Source organism: Oryctolagus cuniculus, chromosome 16 (genome assembly GCF_964237555.1).
Source record: "Oryctolagus cuniculus chromosome 16, mOryCun1.1, whole genome shotgun sequence".
Taxonomy (NCBI): Eukaryota; Metazoa; Chordata; class Mammalia; order Lagomorpha; family Leporidae; genus Oryctolagus; species Oryctolagus cuniculus.
Genome location: NC_091447.1, coordinates 59,662,949 through 59,681,532, shown reverse-complemented (window position 1 = coordinate 59,681,532; position 18,584 = coordinate 59,662,949). Strand labels below are relative to the sequence as shown.

Sequence of the window (18,584 nt, the reverse complement as noted above, 5' to 3'; positions counted from 1 at the left end):
ACCGTTCCCACGCCCGGGGCGCACGTGGGGCTGTCAGTGCCTGCAAGAAACTCCTGCCCACTCCGGGTCCGGGACCCCCGCGGCCTCTGCCTGTCACTTCCTGGTGGCCCCGACCCGGTGGCCTGGGTCTGGTCGTCGGAGCGCACACACAGACAGAGGGGACGACGGCTGTGACTCAGCCCCGGGCTGCGTCAGCCCCAGCTGGGGACACCTCCCAGGTCGCCGGGCCGCCCCTGCCCCTCCCGTCGCCGGGACCCTTCCCGGGGGCCCTGCCCGGCCCGAGTGAAACCCTTGTGACGTGGGTGTGGCGGGCGGGGGCGGGCGGCCCGGAGGACTCTGCTCGGCTCTCGGGCAACGCCGGCCGATTAGGACCTGACCGCGGCTGCTCCCTGACCCTCAGGGCTGTGCCCGGGCAGAGCAGGAGGCGGGACGTGGACCCAGAGGCTCCCTGGGGGGCGGGGCCCTGGGGGGGGGGCTCTGCTCTCCTGCGTTCCGAGACCCCCACGTTTCCAGCACCTGCTGACAGCCAGGAGCCGGGGACACAGAGGACGGGTGATGGCCCACTCCCCACAGCAGACAGATGAGTGACAGCCCACTCCCCACAGCGGACCGACGGGTGACAGCCCACTCCCCACAGTGGACAGATGGGTGACGGCCCACTCCCCACAGTGGACAGATGGGTGACAGCCCACTCCCTACGGTGGACAGACGGGTGACAGCTGACTCGCCACGGTGGACGGACGGACGGGTGACAGCCGAGTCCCCACGGCAGGTGGACAGACGGGTGACAGCCCGCTCCCCGCCCGCCACCCACCACTCACACACCAGCCAGGCACAGCAAGAGGCCAGCATGGAAGACTAGCAGGGCGGGCGCTGACACCTGTGTCCCCCATGGCAGGGCCTGGGTTCGAGTCCCGGCTCCCGACCCCAGCTTCCTGGGAGCGCACACCCCCGGGGGCAGCAGGGCCATCCGCCTGGGAGACCCCAGGAAGGAGTCCCCGGCCCTGGCTCCGGGAGGGGGAGGGAGGGGGAGGGAGGGAGGGGCCAGGCGGGCCTGCATGGGGGACGGTGGTGTCCACAGCGGCTGGCACGGCCCGTGCGAAGGCCCTGAGGCTGGAGGGACAGCGAGCGAGCCCGCGGGCAGCAGGCGACTGAGGGGAGCGAGGCCAGCACTCTAGAGTGGTCCCCAAAGTGTAGTTCCACAAGGGTTCTAGAAGGTTCTATGTGAGGCCGGGCGGGGCCAGTGGGGGAGGGGCAGGGAGGCCGTGTTCTCCGCACCTGGTGCTGGGGCTGCCCCCCCACTGCTCCCTCCCCCACCCCCGCGCCTACTTTACGGCCGGCAGGTCCAAGGGTCCCGGCACAGGCCCTCACCGGACAGAGGGGACTCCCAGGGTCGGGGGCCACGAGTGGACAGCCACAAATGCCCACGACAACCAGGGCTGGGCCAGGCCAAAGCCGGGAGCGTCATGGGGGTCTCCCACGTGGGTCCGGGCACTTGCGGCTTCCCTGCGCCTCCCAGGGTGCGCATGCGCGGGGGGAGCGGGACTCAGAGCCCCGCACTCCGCCGCGGGATGGACGCGGTCGACGCAAGTGCCCGGAGCAGAGGCGGAAGGAGCGCACTGGGCGGGGCGGAGCGGGGCGGAGCGGGGCGGAGCGGGGCGGGGGCGCTGTGGCGCAGCGGGTAGAGCCGCCGCCTGCAGGGCCCGCATCCCACATGGGCGCTGGTTCGAGTCCCGGCTGCTCCACTTCCGATCCAGCTCCGTGGTGTGGCCTGGGAGAGCAGTGGGCGATGGCCCGAGCCCCCGCGTGGGAGACCTGGGGGCGCTCCTGGCTCCTGGCTTCAGATGGGCGCAGCTCCAGCCATTGTGGTAATTTGAGGAATGACCCAGCAGATGGAAGACCTCTCTCTCTCTCACTCTCGCTCTCTCTCTCTCTGTAACTCTTTCAAATAAATAAAATAATTCTTTTTTTTTTTTTTAAGTGAGGCTCAGAGCTCCCTACAGAAAATCCACTTCTGACTTGGACCACCTTGGAACTGGACACGACAGTTCGCTCGCTGTAGGGAAGTCTCCGCCCACCGCCGCGCCCGGGCCTCGCTGGGACCCTCCGGCGCAGGTTCCTGTGCAGAACCAGGAGCGAGCGCGGCCACCGCACGGCCCGGGTCGGAGCAGCCTGGAGGCCGGGTCCGAGCTCCGGCCGCAGACTCCGCGCCCGCAGGCCTGGCCCCCGGCTGCCGCGGCTCCGGGCTCGCCCGCGCGTTCTGCAGGACGTGGGCCAACCCGAGCCCCACGCGGTGAGAGCTTCCAGAATCTCCTCGCCCAGGGTTCGTGCGGCCCCGAGGCTCGGGCCGGGGTTGACCCCACCCCGCGAAGGCGACCACAAGACAAGGGCAGCGGGGACGTGTTTGTGGGCGCGGGACGGAGCTGCGTGACCTCAGAGAAGCTGGGGTTCGGACGCCCACGTGGGCAAGACAAGCTCGCAAGCCACGAAGTGGTCACAGGCCAGGAGCAACGCGTGAAGAACGTCGCGATGCCACCAGGGGGCGCCATGGAGCAGCCACAGGGACGGCTCCGCCACCGCCACCAGGGGGCGGCAGAGAGAAGCGACGGGACAGCTCGGCCACGGGGCCCCCTGCAGGGAGCAGCGACAGAGACAGTTCTGCCACCAGGGGGCGCCAGGGAGCAGAGACAGGGATGGCTCTGCCACCAGGGGGCGCCAGAGAACAGCGAAGGGACGGCTCCACCACCAGGGGGCGCCAGGGAGCAGAGACAGGGATGGCTCCGCCTCCCAGGCCAGATGGAGGGCGGAGGGCGGAGGGCGGAGGGCGGAGGGCGGAGGGCGGAGGGCGGAGGGGGGCGGCGGCGGCCACCAGTGCGCCAGACAAGCGTGCAAAAACGGATCGGCCTAGGTCTACACTCGCGGAGCAAAGCAGGCTGGGCCCTCCGGGCGCCTTGGGGCGTCATTGTCCTGGTCGCGCCTGTTGCAGGGCCGCCCGCCAGGGGCGAGTCCGCCTGTGCCCCTCCCTGCGCCCGACGGACGTCCCTGCCCCGAGTCGTGTGGAGCTTGGGTGATGGCGCTGTCTCCTCCATCCCGTTCTTCCCTCCCCTGGTTCCCTGCAGTGGTGACCTGGAGGGGGGGGAGAGCGGGGGAGAGGTGGGGGGAGAGAGGGAGAGAGGGGGGAGAGAGAGAGGGAGAGAGAGAGAGGGAGGGGGAGAGAGAGGAGGAGAGAGAGAGAGGAGGAAGAGAGAGGGGGAGAGAGAGAGGGAGGGGGAGGGAGGAGGGAGAGAGAGAGAGAGGAGAGAGAGAGGGAGAGAGAGAGAGGAAGGGGGGAGAGAGAGGGAGGGGGAGAGAGACGGAGAGAGAGGGAGAGGGGTGTAAAGAGAGAGAGGGAGGGGGGAGAGTGGAAGAGAGGAGGGAGAGAGAGAGGGAGAGGGAGGGTGAGGGAGGGAGAGAGGGGGGAGAGAGGGAGAGGGGGGAGAGAGAGGAGGAAGAGAGAGGGAGAGGGAGAGAGAGAGGGAGGGGGGAGAAGGAGAGGGAGAGAGGGAGGGAGAGACAGGGGAGGGGGAGAGGGAGGGAGGGGGAGAGAGAGAGGAGGAAGAGAGAGGGAGAGGGAAAGAGGGAGAGAGAGGGAGAAAGAGGGAGAGAGACAGATGGAGAGGGAGGGAGAGGGAGAGAGAGAGAAGGAGAGAGAGAGAGGGAGGGAGGGAGAGGGAGAGAGAGAGGGAGGGGGAGAGAGAGGGAGGGGGAGAGAGAGGGAGGGAGAGGGAGGGAGAGGGAGGGAGAGGGAGAGGGGGAGAGAGAGGAGGGAGAGAGAGGGAGGGAGAGAGAGAGGGAGGGGGAGAGAGGAAGAGAGAAGGAGGGAGAGAGAGGGGGTTAGAGGGGGGAGAGACGGAGAGAGAGAGAAGGAGAGGGAGAGAGAGGGAGGGAGAGGGAGAGAGAGGGAGGGGGAGAGAGAGGAGGGAGAGAGAGGGAGGGAGAGAGAGAGGAGGGGGAGAGAGGAAGAGAGAAGGAGGGAGAGAGAGGGGGTTAGAGGGGGAGAGAGGGAGAGAGAGAGAGAAGGAGAGGGAGAGAGAGGGAGGGAGAGGGAGAGAGAGGGAGGGGGAGAGAGAGGAGGGAGAGAGAGGGAGGGAGAGAGAGAGGGAGGGGGAGAGAGGAAGAGAGGAGGGAGAGAGAGGGGGAGAGAGAGATGGAGAGGGAGGTGGAGGGGGAAGGGAGGGGGAGATAGAGGGAGGGGGGAGAGAGAGAGGGAGAGAGGGGGGAGAAGGAGAGGGAGGGAGAGACAGGGGAGAGAGAGGGGGGAGGGGGAGGGAGAGAGGGAGAGAGAGACAGGGGAGGGGGGAGAGAGACAGGGGAGGGGGAGGGAGGGAGGGGGAGAGGGGGGGGAGGGAGAGGGAGGCCCCTCCCTCCTAGCCGCCCACAGCACCGGCCGGGCGGGAGCTCCGCGGGGCGCGGGCACGGAGCCCTCACTGCCGCTCGGGTGCAGGCGCGGGGAGCCGGGCGGGACCGGAGCCCGCGGCAGCCCGTCCTGCCCGCACCGTCCGCCGCAGTCCCGCAGCCGGGCGTGCGCGGGCGCGGCCCCTCCGCACCAGGGAAACAGCGGGACGCACACCGAACCCCAGCGAACTCCCAGGGAAGAAAAAAAATCACGCACAGGAAAAAGCGCATCCACGCAGATGGCGGGCCCGGCGCCGCGGCCGCGCAGCGGGGACAGAGCGGGCGGGGGCGTCTCCGGGGCGACGGGCGGCGCCGAGGGTCCTGCAGCCGCCTAAGGACCCCCGGCCCACGGCGACCGGCGCGGGCGGGACCAACAAGGGGCGGCAACGCGACGTCGGCCCGCCAGAGGGCGACACAGACCGCGAGTTCAGCCCCGAGCCGGCCTCCCACTCTGCATTTGAGACAGAGCGAGTGTCCATGTGCTGATTCACACCCCACCCCCACCCACCCCGGGGCCTGCGGCAGCCACGAAGGGGGGTGGAGGCAGGAACCCCCTCCAGGTCCCCCACGCGGGTGTAGGGGCCCAAGGACTCGGGCCATCGTCCACTGCTTTCCCAGGCCAGAGCAGAGAGCTGGATGGGAAGTGGAGCAGCCGGGACTCGAACCGTGGCCCATGTGGGCTGCAGCTTATGGTTGTAAAGGTTGGCTCAATGATTTCAGTAGCAGAGAGAGGGAGAGAAAGACAGGGAGAGAGAGAGAAAGAGAGAGAGAGAGAGACAGGGAGAGAGAAAGAGAGAGAGAGACAGGGAGAGAGAAAGAGGGAGAGAGAAAGAGATACAGAGAGAGAGAGAGACAGGGAGAGAGAGAGGGAGAGAGAGACAGAGAGAGAGAGAGACAGGGAGAGAGAGAGAGACAGAGAGAGAGAGAGACAGGGAGAGAGAGAGACAGGGAGAGAGAGACAGAGAGAGACAGAGAGAGAGACAGGGAGAGAGAGAGACAGGGAGAGAGAAAGAGAGAGAGAGACAGGGAGAGAGAAAGAGGGAGAGACAGGGAGAGAGAGAGAGAGAGAGAGACAGAAAGAGACAGAGAGAGACAGGGAGCGAGAGAGACAGAGAGAGACAGAGAGAGAGACAGGGAGAGAGAAAGAGACAGAGAGAGAGAGACAGGGAGAGAGACAGAGAGACAGGGAGAGAGAGAGAGAGAGACAGGGAGAGAGAAAGAGACAGAGAGAGACAGGGAGAGAGAGAGAGACAGAGAGAGAGAGACAGGGAGAGAGAGACAGGGAGAGAGAGAGAGACAGAGAGAGAGAGACAGGGAGAGAGAGACAGGGAGAGAGACAGAGAGAGACAGAGAGAGAGACAGGGAGAGAGAGAGACAGGGAGAGAGAAAGAGACAGAGAGAGACAGGGAGAGAGAGAGACAGAGAGAGAGACAGGGAGAGAGAGAGACAGGGAGAGAGGCAGGGAGAGAGAGAGAGAGAGAGATAAGGAGAGAGACAGGGAGAGATACCTTCCAGCCCCACTTCTTTCCCCGCGGGGCCCCCACGGCCGTGGACCTGGGCTGTGGTCCCTTGCCTCCCCAGCTGCCTTAGCAGGCGGCCGGACCCGAGGCAGAGCCACGTGGGTTCCCACCTGCGCTCCCCGTGAGGCGCGGGCGTCCCAGGCGGCCCCGCCCCCACAGCGCTCCCCCCCCCTCGTGCAGAAGTGGAACCTGCAGGTGCACCTGCTGAGACGGGCCCGGATGGAGCGCCTGGCCCAGCCCCGGCTGTGCGGGCGTCTGGAGTGACCCAGCGCACGAAGACCTTCCACTCTCTCTCTCTGTCTATAACGGAAGGGGGAGGGTATGCGAGGTGTTGCCCCCAAGACGGCGAGCATCGCCACCCACGGACGAACGACCCCACCCCGCCCTCTGAAGCTTCCACACCCACTAGGGGCAGGAGCGCAGAGGGGGTGCAGGGCCCCCTGGGCAGGCCTGCGACCCCCGCACACTAAGCACAGGGAACACCCCCGGACAGGCGATGCCACAGCAGTGGACAGCCCACCGGGGGCGCCCGGGGCCCAGGCCCGGCTCTGAGGCCTGAGCTGGCTCGCTGCGCATGCGCATCCGGGAGGCTGGGTGACGGGTGACTGACGGCTCAAGAGCTGGGGCCCCGCCCCCCACGTGGGAGACCCGGATGGAGCCCCCAGCCCGGCTGTGGCCATCCAGGGAGTGACCCAGCGGATGGAAGACATCTCTCTCTCTCTCTCTCTCTCTGCCTCTCAAGTAATCCAATGTTGTAAGAAGCTGTGTTGAGACGCCCCCGCCACTGCCCCCGCCCCCAGGGACCCGGGTGTGCTTTGCTTGGCTGGGATGACGTCACCGTGGATTCCGCAGCCCCTAGACCCAGTAGCCGGCCAGGGGGCCTTGAAGACACCGGGCACAGACGCCCCCCGGGGAAGGGGGCCTGGGGGGAGGGGGCTGCGCGCAGGGCCTCGGCCGCCCTGCTCTGCCCCAGGACCCCGAGAGAGGACCCCGCTGCCCCGTCCTGCCGGCCCCTCGCCGGTGCCCCGCCGGGCGCCCCGATTCTCGCGCCTGCCCCAGGCCTGAGGGTCTCGCCGGGAACGTGGGGAGGGCGCGTGGCTGGGAACCGTCGCCTCACCACCTCCCTGTGTCCAAGAAGCCCAACGAAGTCACTTGAGGGTCCCCGGGACCCCGGACCCCTCCCCACCCAGGGACCGCACTGGCCTTTATTGTCCTTGAGTTTGAGCTTTTTTTTTTTTTAAGTATTTTTTTAATATTATTTATTTAGTTGAAAGAGAGAGAGAGAGAGGTCCTCCATCCGCTGGGTCACTCCCCAGCGCTGGTCCGGAGCCGGGAGCCAGGAGCTCCATCCGGGTCTCCCATGCAGGTGCAGGGGCCCGAGCACTCGGCCCATCGTCCCCTGCTCTCCCAGGCCACAGCAGGGAGCTGGATTGGAAGTGGAGCAGCCGGGACTCGAACCGGCGCCCGTATCGGATGCGGGGGGGACTGCAGGCCAGGGCTTTCCCCGCTGAACTTTCGGGATGTAGGCGCCTTCTCTCTCCAACCTTCAGCCAGGTCCCTGGTTCTCACATCAACCGGAAGCAGCAGCCCCAACCCCGCCCACCACGAGGGGCGGCCGCCACCTCCAGGCCCCACCTACACCCCCGCCTCGCGCCGGCATCCGGGTACCCCGCGGAAGGTTCTAGATCCCCACAGACACAGGTGGCGGCTGCACATCGGGCACGCACTCGGTGCGCCTAAGGAACAGGACTTTAAATTTTATTTAATTTGAATTAATTTTAATTAAACAGCCACATGTGCGGGCGGGAGCCAACAAGGTCCAGATGAGCCGGCGAGAGAAGGGGCAGCCAGGCCCGCGAAGGACGCCAGCGGCCGCGGCCCACTGCGGAAAACCGCCCTCCGACCACCCGACCACCCGGCCACAACCCCGGGCTGTTAGAGCTCCTATCAGAACCTGGGGGCGGGGGGGGGGGGCGCTCCGAGGCCTGCACCGCGGCCCCCACACGCCACGCTCCCCAGGGACAAAGCAGAGGCGCCTGGGTCCCAGGGGCTGCGGGGTGCGGGCTGGTGTCCCAGGACGGGGGCGTCTCTGGGGGCGGGAGGGCTGGGGAGAGGCCTTGTGCCTGTGTCCCAGGCACAGGCCGCGGGAAGGGCGCCTCTGAGCGGGGCGCGGCCCACACGCGCATACAGGCGTCCCCTGTCCCAGGAACGACTCCCATCCCCACCCCAATCTCGGACGCGCCCCAGGCCCGGCTCTGCACCTGCAGGGCGCCCAGCTCGGGAGCCACCCGGCCTTTACTCTGCCCCTGCAGGGAGTGGGCAGCTAGGAAAGGGGGCGGGGCTGCTGGCCACCAGGCACTATATATAGCCCCTCTCTCAGGCCCCGCCCCGACCCCCGAGTCCCGCCCCAGCTCTCCGCTCTGCTAGTTGCTCTTCGCCGTCGCGGGCTTGCAACGGTTAAGCGCAGGCTCCGGGTACCTCTGAGTGACAGCCGGGCCGGAGGGCCGGGGAGAGACGGCCAATCAGCGGCGGCGGCCGTGGCGCACGTGGGCAGGCGGCCTCGCGATTGGTCCGCGCCGCTAGGCGGCCGCCCCGCAGAGCCCGAGCCCACGTGCGACGCTGGCTCTGGTCGGGAGCGGACTGGGGTCCGCGGCGGGGGCGGAGCCTGGGCGGGGGCGGGGCCCGACGGGTCAAAGGGGCCGGGGGCGGGGGGAGGCGCTCGCTGGGGGTCTGGACCCGGCTGACCCCTGGGCTTCTCGCTCTGCGGGAGGTACGTCGTCGGCTGCCCCGGTTCCCGGGAGGGGGAGTGGGCTGCAGCCGGGCTCCCGCGCCGGGGCGGGCGGCGGGAAAGGCGTCCGCGGTCGGGCCGGCTCCCGCACCCCCATCCGCACCCTGGGAACTCCTGCTCACTCTGCAAAACCCCCTTGGAATCACCCCCCGCTTCCAGTAACCGTCGCGAAGTGAGGCTCCGCGTTGACACCTGCTGTGGGCGCCATCCCCACTCCCACCTGGAGAGTGAGCCCCCACGGGTAGGGGGCTCCGGGCGGGGCGGGGGGCTGGGGCGGCGGTCCCTCTCCGAGCCTCAGCTCTCCGACCTAGGGTTCTGGAAGCTGCCGTCTCGAAATGACTTCCCCGGGCTCGCCCAGCCCCAGGCGCACCCCCTCGTCCCTGGAGCGCACCCCGGTAAGGAGGGCGCAGCGCGGCGGGGTGAGGGTCCAGGCTCCCACCCAGCGCTGCTGCCCGGCCCCCGTCTGGTCTTACGCCCACCTGTGCGGCGGCACGGCCAGCCCCTGCAGCTGCGGGCAATGAAGCGGGTGGCCGCCTCACCTGGAGACGGGGGCCCCGCAGCACCTGGTGGGTGGTTTGAAGGGAAAGCCCCCTCCCAGCTCCAGGACACGAAGGTTCCTCACCGTCAGGTGTCAAGAGGATCGGGTCTGAGACCCCCCACCCCACTGGGCACAGCAGGCGACCAATGCCCCCGCCCCAGGGAGAGCAAGACACCGAGCAGGGCTGTGGCTCTAGCTCTCGCCCCGCCCCAGCAGGCCTGGTCCGATCCCCGCGGCCTCCGTGGCGGAGGAGGGCCCGGTGGGCGGGGCCTGTGTGCGCACCTGTCCGTCTCTCTCCCTTGCCCCCCCCCCCCCCCCCGTGCAGCCTCCCCCTGGGACTTCTGCCTCCGAGGCGCTGCCGGTCCTGGACGGCCGCGTCACCCTGCAAGACCTCCGCGAGCGGGCCCCCAGGTGAGGGCAGCTGCGGGAGGGGCCCTCTGGGGGTGAGCGAGCTGGGGGCCCCTGCCCCGGGCGACTTTGCATTCGCGTCTCTGAAAATCCTGCCTTCAGATCTCAGCTTTGCATCACTTTAAAACATTTTTTTTTTTTATTTATTTTTTTTATTTATTTTTTTTTTTTTTGACAGGCAGAGTGGACAGTGAGAGAGAGAGACAGAGAGAAAGGTCTTCCTTTGCCGTTGGTTCACCCTCCAATGGCCGCCGCGGCCGGCGCGCTGCGGCCGGCGCACCGCGCTGATCCGATGGCAGGAGCCAGGAGCCAGGTGCTTTTCCTGGTCTCCCATGGGGTGCAGGGCCCAAGCACCTGGGCCATCCTCCACTGCACTCCCTGGCCACAGCAGAGGGCTGGCCTGGAAGAGGGGCAACCGGGACAGAATCCGGCGCCCCGACCGGGACTAGAACCCGGTGTGCCGGCGCCGCTAGGCGGAGGATTAGCCTAGTGAGCCGCGGCGCCGGCCACTTTAAAACATTTTTTGAAGATTTGTGTTTTTGAAGGGCAGAGAGAGGGCCTTCATCCGCTGGTTCACTCCCCAGATGGCCGCAACTGGCTGGGGCTGGGTCCACCCGGAGCCAGGAGCTCCGTCCCGGCCTCGCACGCAGCTGCCGGCGCCCAGCCCTCCGCGGCCTCCCCAGGCGCCCTAGCAGGGAGCTGGGTCAGAAGTGGAGCCGCCGGGACTCGAACCCGCGCCCACAGGGGGTGCGGGCTCTGCATCTCAGACACTGCAGCCTTGCTAAGTGTTTTGGGTTCTGAATTACTTGAAAGCCGTTCGCTGGTTCGCTCCCCAAGTGCCCGCAGCAGCGGGCTGGGGGCGGGGTCTGGGCCAGGCGGAAGCCAGGAGCTTCGTGGGGTCTCCCGTGTGGGCGCAGGGACCCATCACCGCTGGCAGCCGGGACTGGAACCCAGGCGCGGGTGTTGGCGTTCGGGGCTCCACCCCTCGGGGCGGGGTGGGGGAGGGCCGCCTCCCGCCTCACTGCCTGTGCCCCTCCCCTCCCGCAGGCTCCACCCCTCGGGGCGGGGGCCCCTCCCGCCTCACTGCCTGTGCCCCCTCCCACCTCACTGCCTTGCCCCTCCCCTCCCGCAGGCTCCACCCCTCGGGGCGGGGCCCCTCCCGCCTCACTGCCTTGCCCCTCCCCTCCCGCAGGCTCCACCCCTCGGGGCGGGGCGGGGCCCCTCCCGCCTCACTGCCTGTGCCCCTCCCACCTCACTGCCTTGCCCCTCCCCTCCCGCAGGCTCCCCTTGGAGGTGACCGCACAGCTGGAGAACGTCTCGTACTTGGTGAGCCCAGCACCTGGCCTGCCCCTGCCATGTGGGTGCTCTGCACGGGTCCGGGGGCGGCTGCGGAGCCCCCCACGCCCGGGGCGAGCGAGCGCGCGCTCCGTCAGGACGCAAGGAAACGCCGGCCGCAGGCGTGGCGGCCGCGTCCGGCTGTCTATCGTGGCCGTTCCTGTGGCACCCAGGCTGCGGGCGGATCTCGCCACGCGAGCTGGAACTGCGTGGTTACGGTCGGTTGGGTGATGAGGGACGCGGCAGATGACTGAACATGAGCGGGGCAGGCCCTGCCTTCTAGAACGTTCCAGAATGTTCTGTATTCCCAGTGTTCACCACTGACTGTCGAGTCTTTGAAAATGCACCTGACAGGACTAAAGGACAGAATGGGCTTTCCGTCGCGGATCTCCGTCACTCCCCAGAGGGCCGCACGGCCGGGGCTGGACCAAGCCGGAGCCAGGGGCCAGGAGCTCCATCCGGGTCTCCCGCGCAGGTGCAGGGCCCAGCACTGGGCCGTCTCCCGCTGCTTCCCCAGGCCACAGCAGGGAGCTGGATGGGAAGTGGAGCAGCCGGGACTTGTGCCCATGCCCGTGCGATGCCGGCCGGCGCTGTGGGTGGCGGTGGTACCCAGGCCCCGGACCCAAGGCTTTAACGTGGCTTCCCTTAAATACCGAGCGTGGCCCGCGGCTGCCTGGCCGGACCGGGCACGAGAACGAGCCAGCAGGAGGCTGAAGACGGTTACAGCGCCCGTTGTCCTGAGAAAGGGGACGGACCCAAGGGCGAGGGTCCAGGGCAGGGCGGGGCCTGCTGTGGTGCCCAGCGCCGGGAGGGAGCACGGGACCTCTTGACCTCCCGCTGCAGGGGGTCGAGGGCACCCACGCCCAGTGGACAGGGTGGGACCCTGCGGGAGAGAGCCGGCTGGAGAGGAAGCGCCCTGGCCCCGCCCCCTCCCCCAGACCCCTGCCCGTGACCCTGGCCTTCCTTCTGCAGTTCCACAAGGTTCGACAGGACATCCGGGAACACCAGGAGCAGGTGCGTGGGCCGGCTGGGAGGGCTGCGGGCATAGGGACGCTAGGAAGCCTCCCCGCCTGAGATCGGTGGCTCCCCCACATCTGGGGGCTGCGTCTCCAGTCTCTCCCAGGGGGGAATCTCTCGGGGGTCAGGCTTCGTGCCAGGCCTGGGAGCTGGGGGGGGGGGTGGGCAAGGGAGGGGGCAGGCGCCCACCCGAGCCACAGCGCGTCCTGCGTCCCTGCCCCTCCCCCGCCGCCACCTGGCCCCTTTCTCCTGGTGCGGGCGGGACTTCTGGCCGTGCCAGCTGTGAGTGGCAGCGAGCCAGGGCCCTGTCTGCGAGTTAGCAGGGCCGGGGGGCCGGGCCGAGGGGGGCCAGGAAGCTACCAGAACGTGGTGACTCATTCACCAGCTCCTTAGCCACTCCCTGCTGGCCAAGTGCGGTTGTGGGTGCCAGGGGCCCAGCCAGGACCGCGGGAGCCTCCCGCCCTCGGGGTGAGGGGAGGCCCGCCCCGTGGGAGGCCCGCCCCGTGGGAGGCCCGCCCCGTGGGAGGCCCGCCCCGTGGGAGGCCCGCCCCGTGGGAGGCCGGCTGCTTTGCAGTGAGCGATGGGTCCATGGTGGATGCACTTGGGGGCGGGACCTGGCAGCTGTATCCAAGGGGAGGAGTGAGGCCCCCCGCCGGCAGGCAGCCTCTGGTCCTGGACAGACCCCTCCCCCACCCCTCTGCCGGCTGCTCCCGGTTTTCCCAGCCTCCTTTGCAAGGCTTTTAAAATCCCGAGCAGCCCCCCCCTCCGTGCACACTCGCGGGGCTCCCCAGGGAGGGCTGGGAGGGACAGGAGGGAGCCAGCTCTTCAGGCTGAGCGCATTAAAGTGCCAGTAAATTGCGCATTAACGAGCCGGGGTGAATTGGAGAGGGCGGGCTCAGCCGGGGAACCCATCTCTGCCGGCTCGGCTGCCCCAGGAGGGGGGGGTGCTCGTGGGACGGCCCCAGCCCCCCCCCATCCAGCTCCAGCTCGGGACTGGGCGAGCTCCGAGGGGCTTCCCTCTTCCTCTGGTTCGGGGAAAGTGGCTCTGATCCTCTGGGTCTCGATTTGTCCATCTGCAAAGTGGGGACGCCAGGCTGGAGCCAGGAGCTCGCTCTCCGTCCCCATCTGGGTGGCAGCGGCCCAGGTACGGGAGCCCCACGGCCGCCTCCCGGGGTGCGTGCGGCTCAGCCGGGCCTGCAACCGGGTGCCCCCGTGTCTGTCCGCCGTGAACCGGCTGCCCCCGTGTCTGTCCACCGTGAACCGGCTGCAGCGCCCGTGGTCCGTTCCCGGACCCGCCAGGGTTGGAGCCTTTTCGGGTTTCTGGCGGCCGCCGGGGCCAGGCAGTCCTGGAGGTCTCTGCCGTGGGCCGGGCCTGCGTGCGCGGGGCTGGGGTGAGGACCGCGTTCCCGAGTGGGACCGTGGTTGGAGTGGAATCGCTCTATGGCTGCAGGTGGGCGCTGTGGAGTTAGGCCCCCCAGGTGTGCCCGCCTCACCTCGCCAGTTTCCCGGAGCAGCAGGTGTGAGGCCGCGGGCTGAGCCTGTGCGGGACCACGCGTGTGGCCCAGGGCGCTGGGCGGGGTTCTGCGCATGCTCCCTGTTATCCAGGGCGCTGGGCGGGGTTCTGCGCATGTTCTGTGCGGCAGGGGGCCTTGAGCACCCCTCACCCACGGCGAGCATTTTTGCGAGTGGCTGGGGGGGCCTGGGGCCGTGACGCTAACCCCACCCGCGCCATCCCGTGTGGCTGTTTGTCCTAGAAGACCGATGGGTGGAGTTGAGAGGCTGAGTTGCAGAGAGAAGGGGAGAGCCGGCCAGGGAGAAGGACCCCCCCCCACACACCTGCTGGGTCACTCCCCAGATGGCCGCAACGGCGGGGGCTGGGCCAGGCCAAAGCCAGGAGCTACGTCCCGTCTCCCACGTGGGTGCAGGCGCCCAGGCACGTGGGCCCTTCCTCTGCCGCCGTCCCAGGCTGTTAGCAGGGGGCTGGATGGGAAGTGGAGCAGCCGGGGTTTGAACCGGCGTCCATGTGGGAGGCCGGCTTCGCACCTGCTGGGCAGCACCCTGCTCCCCGCCCCCGCGTGCTGTCGAGCATTTGAGATGCGGCCTCTGTGTCTCTGTCCCGCCGAGGCCGTACAGAAGGGACAGACGTGTGGCTGCGAGTGGAGACTGGTTGGAAGTGACACTGGGTGCGGTGAGCTAGGATGTGTTGAATTCGCGCCCCCCTCGATGTTCCGGGTGGGGAAGACGAGGGTGTGGACCGCGCGGTGACTCCGGTTACCCCGTCCCGGGCAGTGCTGGTCTGGGTGTTCGCGTCTGCCCAGTAACTTCGCCGTTCAAAATTTAAAAAGGGTTACGAGCAGAGGGGGAGAGACTGAGCGATTGATCTCCCATCTGCCGGCTCAGTGCCCAGGCAGGGCTGGGCCAGGCCGAAGCGGGAGCCAGGAGCTCCATCCGGGTCTCCCACATGAGCGGCAGGGGTCCCAGCACCTGCGCCCTCGCTGCCGCCTCCCACGGTGCGCATGCGTGGGGCGCTGGCTGGGTGGCACAGGCAGGATCCAGGGTGCGCATGCGCGGGGAGCTGGCCGGCCGGCACAGGCAGGACCCGGACCCCCACCCCCATCCCCACCCCGCCTAGGTAGGACGCAGGCGGCTCGGCCTCCGCGGGCCCCAGGCGAGGGGTGGCCCTCGAGTTTTCATCTGAAACAGAAGCAATTGGGGGCCCGCCCACAATCGGCCCTCAAACCCACAGTGGGTGCGGGGCTGTGTCCTGGAGGTACTTGGCCTTGACCCTGGCACCGCCCCCCCCCCCCAGCTGGAACACTTCTCCCAGCTGCTCGAGGCCTGCAGCCAGGCCCTGGACACCCCGACGCAGGAGGTAGGGCGCCGGGCCCCTGGGGAGAGGGGGGGATGGGTGGGGGTGGGGCCCTGGGCCTCTCAGGACCCCTCGTTCGCTGCCCCAGGGGACCCCAGCCTCTCCTGACGCCGGCCAGGACCAGCGGGTGCCCTGCAGCCCCAAGACCAAGGCCCCCCGGGGCCCCGAGGTCGAGACCGCCCAGGAGTCGAACGCTGAAGCCCTGGTGGGCGCGAAGCCGCCGTCCCCCCCGCCGCAGCTGCCCTGGGCCCCGGGCACGGGCACCGGCACGGACGCGGACGCCCCGCCGGAGCCCCAGTTCTGGCAAGATGTCCTCACGCGGCTGCTCTGGCAGGGGTTTGCCGGCCCCCACGACGCGGCGAGTGAGCTCGGGGACCAGGGTGAGCGGCCCGGCGGGGGCGGGGCGGCCTGGGCCGTGGCGGGGGTGGGGGTGCACGGTGACCTTGCTCCCCTGTCTGTCTACCCCTCCGGTCGCAGGCACAGAGCTGGCGCCGGGCCTGGTGAGTGTGGGTGCTCTGCGGGGCTCAGAAGGGGTGTGGAGTGGGGGTGGGATGGGGGTGACCCGTCCCCCGTCCCCTGTCCCCTCTTCCCGTCCCCCTGTCCCCCTGTCCCCCTCCTTCCCTCTTCCCTCCCCATCCTCCTGCCCTCCTCCCTCCCCCTGTCCCCCTCCCCCTGGGCGGAGCAGGCCAGGCCAGGCTGTGTTGGAGCCACATGGTAGCCACGTGGTGGCCACGGCCTGGAGCTTCCAGAAACTGACCCCTTCGCGAAACCGGGCCCCCAGCGGACCGGGCCGAGTTGCCTGGGCAGCCGAGAGGCGCTAGCCCGGGCTCGGCTCTGACCCAGCTCTGCTGTTGCCTGGGTCAGGAGAGCAAGGAGCCGGGATCCCGCGACCTGGGGACGAACATGGGTGCCGGAGCCTCCACTCAGAGTAATCCCGGGGGAAGAGGGGGGCGGGGCAGCTGGCCGGAGGGGCCGCCCCCAGGCCGCAGCCCCCTTGTCTCTGCCCAGCTCCCCAGCCTGCCAAGGCCACCAGCGCCCGGGAGGGGTCCCGAGATGACCGCGTGAGTGCCAGCCTGGCCCGGGTAAGACCGGGTCTGTGTGGGGGCTGCCGGGGGAGGGGCGGGCACAGGTGCACGCGGCCGATCTCGTCCCACCCGCAGGAGCCTGCAGAGAGAGTCCAGCCGGTTCTGAAGCTGTTGTGAGTGTCTCCGGGGCTGGGGGTGGGGGTGGGGCACAGAGACCCCCCCCCCCGTGTGTGGACAGGAACAGGGGCCCTCCCCGCGCCACGGGCGGGTCACAGGATCGGGGCTAGGAGCCCCCACGGGAGGGGCCCAGGGCAGGGCTCTGTCAGAGCTGGGAGCAGAGAGGGGACATGTTGGTTGGGGTGAATAGGGTTTGCCTTATGAGCTGCCAAACTCCAGGCAGAAAGCGGTGCGTGGTTCTGGGGGGCCGGGGGGCTGGGGAAGACGACGCCCTTCGGGGTCGACTCGGGGTCAGCGCGTCACCCCGCGCCCCCACCCCCAAGCTCCTGGGACCCCGAGGATTTCGAAGACGCCGCGGCCCACGGGCGGCTGGCCGTGCCGCACAAGCTGGACAAGGCCCGCACGCTGCGGCACGGGGAGCTGGTGCTGGCCGCGGCCGTGAGCAGCTTCACGCGGCACGCCTTCACCTGCAGCAGGGGTGGTGTCAAGGTCTGGAGCCTGACGGGCCAGGTGGCCGAGGCCCAGCTCCCCGAGAGCCACCTGTTCCCGGGGGCGCAGGTGAGGGGCGGGGCCTGCGCGGGGGCGGGGCCCGCGGGGGGTGGGCGCTCACGGCCCCCTCGCCCCCCCCCCCCCGCAGACCCCCGGCGCCTACCTGCGCGCCTGCCTGCTCACCGCCGACAACCGGACCCTGCTCGTGGGCGGCCACAAGCTGGCGAGCGTGAGCGTGTGGGACCTGGCGGCGCCGGCCCTGCGCCCCTCAGCCCAGCTGCCGTGCGCCGGCGGCACCTGCCAGGCCCTGGCCGCCAACCCGGCCGAGAACTTGGCTTTCGCCAGCTTCACTGACGGCATGGTCAGGACGTGGGACCTGCGCAGTGGGAGCGTGGTCAGGTGTGGCCCGGGTCGGGGCTGGGCGGGGCAGGCGCGGGGTCCTAGCTCCCTCCGCGCCCCGCCCCTCTGCCTGTGCTCAGCGGTTGCCGTGGCTGTGACGTCAGTGGCGCGTCACTGCACTGGTGTCTGGGGTGGTGGTGACGACACATGTGCTAAATGCGCCCCCTCCCCGGCTCGGGGCCTGGGGCTAGTGGGGAGGATTCATGGCGCAGGTGTGCACAGGCCCTGGGGAGTGGGGGTGGGTGCGAACGAGACGGGAGGGCGGGAGGGGCCCGTGGCCGGCGCCGCCCACCCAGCCCCCCCCCCCGACCTCTCACGCGCAGGGACCTCCCCGGCCCCCCAAACTGCGCCAAGAGCATCGTGGTCAGAGACCAGCAGGTGTGGGCGGGCGGCCTGGACGCGTGCCTGCGCTGCTGGGACCTGCGTGCCGCGGGGCCACCCCTGCAGTACCCGCTGGAGTCCCAGGTGTGCGGCGAGGGCTCGGCCGTGGGCGGGGGGGGGGGCGGAGCGGGGACGGTGCTGTCCCGGTGCTGCTGCGGGGGGAGGGGCGGTGAGGCTTGACCCAGGTTCTGCCATGCCCACCTGAAGGACCAGCACGCTGAGGGCGGGGCCGGGGTCCGAGCCGGCCTCTCGCCTGTCCCCCCCCCCCCAGATCATGAGCCTGGCCCACTGCCCCCAGGAAGACTGGCTGCTGCTGGGCCTGGCAAACGGGCAGCAGTGGCTGCGGCGGCCCGACGGCAGCCAGGCGCGCATGGCCGGGCACAAGGACAGCGCCATCCTAGCGCTCAGGTTCTCAGCCTTTGGTGAGCTGCCTGGGCCGGGGTGGGGGCGCCCGCTGTGGCCCCCACGCGGGGCGGGAAGCAGGGGGGGGCCACCCATGCCCCCTCAGCACCCGTGTCTCTGCCAGGCCGCTGGTGGGTGAGCGTGGGCACGGACGACCTGGTCAGCATCTACACGATGCCCCTGGGCGCCAAGGTGTTCCAGGTAGGGTGCAGGCAGTGGGGAGCAGAGGGGGGCCGGCTCCCCGGCTCCCCGGCTCAGCCCGCCCCTCGCCTCCAGGTGCCCGAGGCCACCGCCATCTTGTGCTGCGACGTGTCCAGCGACAGCCGCCTGGTCGTCACGGGCGCCGGGGACTGTGCCTCCGTGTACCAGGTCACCTACTGAGGCCCCGTGTCCGTCCATCATCTCCTGAGACGGGCCGGGGGTGGGGGGTGGGGGAGGTAGTGGAGGGGTCTCGTCGGCACTGCGTGGGGTTCACAGCCTCTGGGCTCTGTCCGTGGAATAAAGCACTCGGCAAAGCAGGCTGCTGCCCCTGGGCCTCGTGGCGGGGGGGCTCCGGCTGGGCCGGGGGCATGTGGGCCGGGTGGGGCAGTGGTCAGGGCCTGGGATGCCGGCATCCGGCAGCTCCTCCTGCCTTTCAACTTTGACAGCAGCTGGGCCGGGGTGGTGCCGGGTGGCTGTCACGATCGGGGAGGTCCGCCTGGCCTGCTCCCCGCCCCCAGAGTCCACGGTTCTAGCGGGTGGGCAGACAGCTGCCACTGGCCCTCACACAGGCGCTGCCTCCTGGTGCACCTGCCCTGGGTGG

General features: G+C 69.5%; 1 protein-coding gene across 1 annotated transcript; it reads left to right on the top strand.

Moving 5' to 3' along the window:
• The first annotated feature begins 8,672 nt into the window (after nucleotides 1-8,672).
• On the top strand, nucleotides 8,673-18,315 carry TLE6 (TLE family member 6, subcortical maternal complex member). The gene is made up of 14 exons (XM_070059310.1): nucleotides 8,673-8,969; nucleotides 9,054-9,137; nucleotides 9,606-9,691; nucleotides 10,969-11,014; nucleotides 11,996-12,037; nucleotides 14,850-14,948; nucleotides 15,774-15,837; nucleotides 15,918-16,001; nucleotides 16,317-16,669; nucleotides 16,749-16,999; nucleotides 17,323-17,464; nucleotides 17,652-17,802; nucleotides 17,907-17,983; nucleotides 18,059-18,315. The coding sequence occupies exons 2-14, from the start codon at nucleotides 9,078-9,080 to the stop codon at nucleotides 18,161-18,163; spliced, it is 1,560 nt and encodes a 519-aa protein (XP_069915411.1). The 5' UTR covers nucleotides 8,673-8,969; nucleotides 9,054-9,077; the 3' UTR covers nucleotides 18,164-18,315.
• The last annotated feature ends 269 nt before the right edge of the window (nucleotides 18,316-18,584 follow it).

Bases quoted from the DNA above. Each gene is read 5' to 3' on its own strand.
- TLE6 (XM_070059310.1), top strand. From the start codon at position 9,078: ATGACTTCCCCGGGCTCGCCCAGCCCCAGGCGCACCCCCTCGTCCCTG. The intron at 9,138-9,605 runs GTAAGGAGGGCG...CCCCCCGTGCAG, and splicing joins CGTCCCTGGAGCGCACCCCG to CCTCCCCCTGGGACTTCTGC. The intron at 17,803-17,906 runs GTGAGCTGCCTG...TGTCTCTGCCAG, and splicing joins GCTCAGGTTCTCAGCCTTTG to GCCGCTGGTGGGTGAGCGTG.